This window comes from Malania oleifera, chromosome 1, assembly GCF_029873635.1.
Source record: "Malania oleifera isolate guangnan ecotype guangnan chromosome 1, ASM2987363v1, whole genome shotgun sequence".
NCBI classification, from domain to species: domain Eukaryota; kingdom Viridiplantae; phylum Streptophyta; class Magnoliopsida; order Santalales; family Ximeniaceae; genus Malania; species Malania oleifera.
In genome coordinates this window covers 83,341,414-83,345,060 of record NC_080417.1, presented here as the reverse complement: position 1 = coordinate 83,345,060, position 3,647 = coordinate 83,341,414, and the positions used below count along the sequence as shown (strand labels likewise).

General features: G+C 31.2%; 1 protein-coding gene across 4 annotated transcripts in view; it reads right to left on the bottom strand.

Annotated features, from left to right (window-relative positions):
• LOC131155611 (uncharacterized) overlaps positions 1-3,397 on the bottom strand; it is a 4,007-nt gene extending 610 nt beyond the window's left edge. Inside the window, exons 1-4 of one of the 4 annotated variants that reach the window (XM_058108875.1) lie at positions 3,181-3,397; positions 2,856-2,913; positions 1,990-2,083; positions 573-677 (exon numbers count right to left, since the gene is read on the bottom strand). In XM_058108875.1, the coding sequence (XP_057964858.1) occupies positions 573-677; positions 1,990-2,083; positions 2,856-2,913; positions 3,181-3,250 (327 nt within the window). In that variant the 5' untranslated portion in view covers positions 3,251-3,397. Of the gene's footprint in view, positions 678-1,989; positions 2,084-2,855; positions 2,914-3,180 lie in introns of all 4 variants that reach the window. The other 3 variants (XM_058108861.1, XM_058108869.1, XM_058108882.1) reach the window with 3 other exon arrangements.
• Between the last annotated feature and the right edge of the window lie 250 nt (positions 3,398-3,647).

The window sequence follows — 3,647 nt, the reverse complement described above, 5'->3', positions numbered from 1 at the left end:
GCAAAGATTGCTAGCTAGCCATACAGAGCCCCCACTTCATAGCCTTATTTCTTATTTTAGTTTTTTTTTTTTTTTTCATTTCTTTTTGTCCTTTACTTTTTATTTTTTAGTTTTTTTGTTTTATAAATTAGCATTGGATTGTGTTTGTATGGCTTTTCAGTTTCTTAAGTCTACATAGAAAAGGCTTGCATAGCTCTATTTCAAGTTTCCAAGTCCGTGCTAGCTACAATATCAATTAAAAGAGTCTACACAATCTCTTTAAAATGATTTCCATTGTGTATATATATATATATATATATATATATATATATATAATTTTTCAAAATTTATATTATAAATTTTGTATATGTTTTATGTGTTTAAATCTATTTTTAATTTTTATAAACTAAAATGTTAATTTTTACTACTGTAAATGCTATCCTATGTTCGAGGAAAACACCTACTCTAGGTTTCACGAATTGCATCATTGGTTTTGCATAATACAGAGAATTTGAGTGAAAGAAGGAAGCTGAGACCCAAGGATCAGGAGGCAGCCACACTCCAATAGGGGTTACAAGGGTTGTTTCCTTTACCATGTGGTCGATTTTGCCACCATCTGGGCATTGCGATGCCATATCCAACTTGTGTTTTGTACTATATCCCATATTATGGGCATCAAGGTTGAAACCTAAATCATCCTGCATGAAGGAAAAGAGCCTTGTTACTATAAGAAGCACCAAAAGGTAATTATTTACAACATATAGCTATTATAAAAGAAATTAAGTGAATAGTGAAAATTGAAAATATAAAAATAACCGAGAGAAACGAAAGTGTGCACTAATTTTGATTGACATTTAAAAAAATATATATATATATTGTAAGTATGAGCTCACTTTATCCTAATCTTACCATAGCTAATTTATAAAGTTTGGAAATTTATATTTGGTTCAGTCTTACAACTCATCACCCTCGGTCTCTTCTTTGAGTTTTTATGTCATGTTATGTTATGTTTATTATTTTATTTGTTTTTTTTTTTTTTTGGCATTTAAGTGTATCTAAGTATTATAAGGTGTTAACAACACAAAATACTGTTAACACAATTGTTTAAAAAAAAAAACTGCTACACACATACACTCCCACTGAAAGTGTAAAACTCCTTGATTGCATTAACAATTAGAGTTGCATGTATTCTTTCCAACCCATATACTAATTCGGTCGATTATGAGTGAGGCTCTTTCAGCTTTACGCTAGTTTAGTCCATATAAAACCAATGATTTCAAAGCTAGGCACCTCATGGACTGGGCCTGGGAACATTCTACTCAAATATACATAAACCAAAGACCCCTACTTATCACTCCCAAAAGGCCAAGGTAAAACAATATCAAGTCAGTTTTACTAAATGATTGAAAAGAAATAGAACTAGAAATCATCAAACCTAATGTAACCAAAAGAACAGATCAAATGCATTAAGATGTTAATTTTATTTGTTTTTTTCTTCCAATTTCATTGTACATTAGAAGGAAAATATTTGGCCACCCCATCAGATATCCTTACTTTATAACCCCAATCATGATTTTGGTACAATTAAAATTGCTTAAGAACTGCATTAAGTAGGTTATGTATCAAACATTTGGAATTCTTCATGACACTAAGTAGATAAATGCAATTGCATTCTTTAACAAGTGATAGTTAACTTTCTCAAATCCATACCATTTGATCCTTGATATTTGTGTAGTTGTTTAGTTAAATTTAAATTTTTCAAAAGAGAAATGGCAGAGCATAAAATTTTGGAAGTTAAAAACAAAATATAACGTCTTTCAAGTTAGAAATTTTAGTATCAGCAATGTAACATCCATCCTATCCTAAGACGGCCACAATAATTTTCAATATGTCCTCGAGAGTCATAATAGTGATTGTTTTTGGGGAAACTTGAAACAAACCTTACTTTTGAAAAGAGGCATTGATAGGAAAATTTTTATTAGCTTAATTACAATGCTCATATAGTATCACCTTCCATTTCCAGGTGCTTGTTCCTTTTCTCACCGTTGTTTCTAATAGATGAAACCATTTGCTTGAAGTCACTCCTCCCTGGAGTTGCTCCCAACTGCACAACACAAAGCAAAACCTATCAACCTCACTACTCAAACTATCCACTCTTTTTGCAGTGTAAAAGTAAAAGTTCATGAATACTCATAAATATCCCATTAGCGCATATAAAAATCATCAAATCCACACGTATCCTATGTATACTTGAAAAAAAAAAAAAGAGTAAACTGAAAGATTTTTTTTTTTTTTTCCTTGGGAGGAAGTGTAATGAAAAAAAAACTAAAGCATTGGCAGAAACTTGCATCCCCATGTCCTTGCATCTTAGTGAATACTTAAAAGCATGATATTTTTGTTACATCCATGGAAACTAATATTGCTATTAAAAATAAAGTCAATGCATAGCATGTCAGTAATATTAAATATAACCGCAAAGAAAATAATTATGCAAGGAGATAAAAACACTATTTTCCTTATTTAGTTCCAATTATTAAAAAATTATATGCTAGGTTCCTTTTTTAGCAGGAGCATTGTGGTAGAAAAAGCCTTGAATTTTGAGGATAAAGTTCTATGAAGCAAGGCCAGTTTTGAAATGTACTTGATGCCAAATATCAAATCAAAATCCTGCAATTTTGATTAATATTTTATTATGTGTAATTTTTGACGCTGTTTTTTTCCAAAATTCCATCATTGAAGAAAAAGCAATTTATTATGAACCCAAAAAGAAATGAAACATGAAAATAATGCAAACGCGACTTGAACACTTGTGCACTACTTGATTATGCTAAAAGTCATATCTTCCATTATGGAAAATAAAATCTTTGACCACTCACCATTTCCGTTTTTGTTCATTCTTTCCCCCTTTTCTTGACATGAACACCTCATCGTGCACTGTTGCAGCACAAATATTTATAGTTATAACCAATGGTAGTGTAGAAACTTAAGAAGAGATATTGTACATATGAGATTAGAAGAACTAATTTAAAGAAAATACTATAGATTTCTCTCCTAAGCTTAGAATCAACATGAAACCTACCAATAAAGGATGTCAAGCCTAGAAGTAATAATCACCATGAAGATTAGGCTAGGACTTGATTTACATACTAAAATTGAGCATGCATTGTTATTTTAAAAATATTTACTAGGACGAAGCATTACCCTGCAGTGCAAGCGCACTTGATTGAAGGGCAAGCCACATGGTTTCATGATGATAAGGAGAATACCCCATATTAGCAAATCAAGCTTGGATTCATCACTAAAATGAGTTCTAATGGTTAAATTGAAAATTTAAAGATCTTGTGGATCTCTTCATTGGAAAAGAGAGGAGAATCCACTAATCTAGAATATGAAGTTCAAAGCTGAGTTGTAATCAATAGTTTTGTGAAAGAACTTATATAGATGAGTAAAGGGATGGTGGTAAAGCTGCATGTAACAAGGTGAGAACACCTGTAAAGTCAGAGCAAATAGCTGTCAATCACCCAAAATGAACGACAAACTTTTAAGAATATCTAAGTGATTTATTTTAAAAAAACAAATTGATTAGCTGGAACACAATGTCCACTAAAGTTCCTTTATTATAAAAAATAAATTAAAGAGGATGGGAAGTTGCATGTGACGAGGTCGCG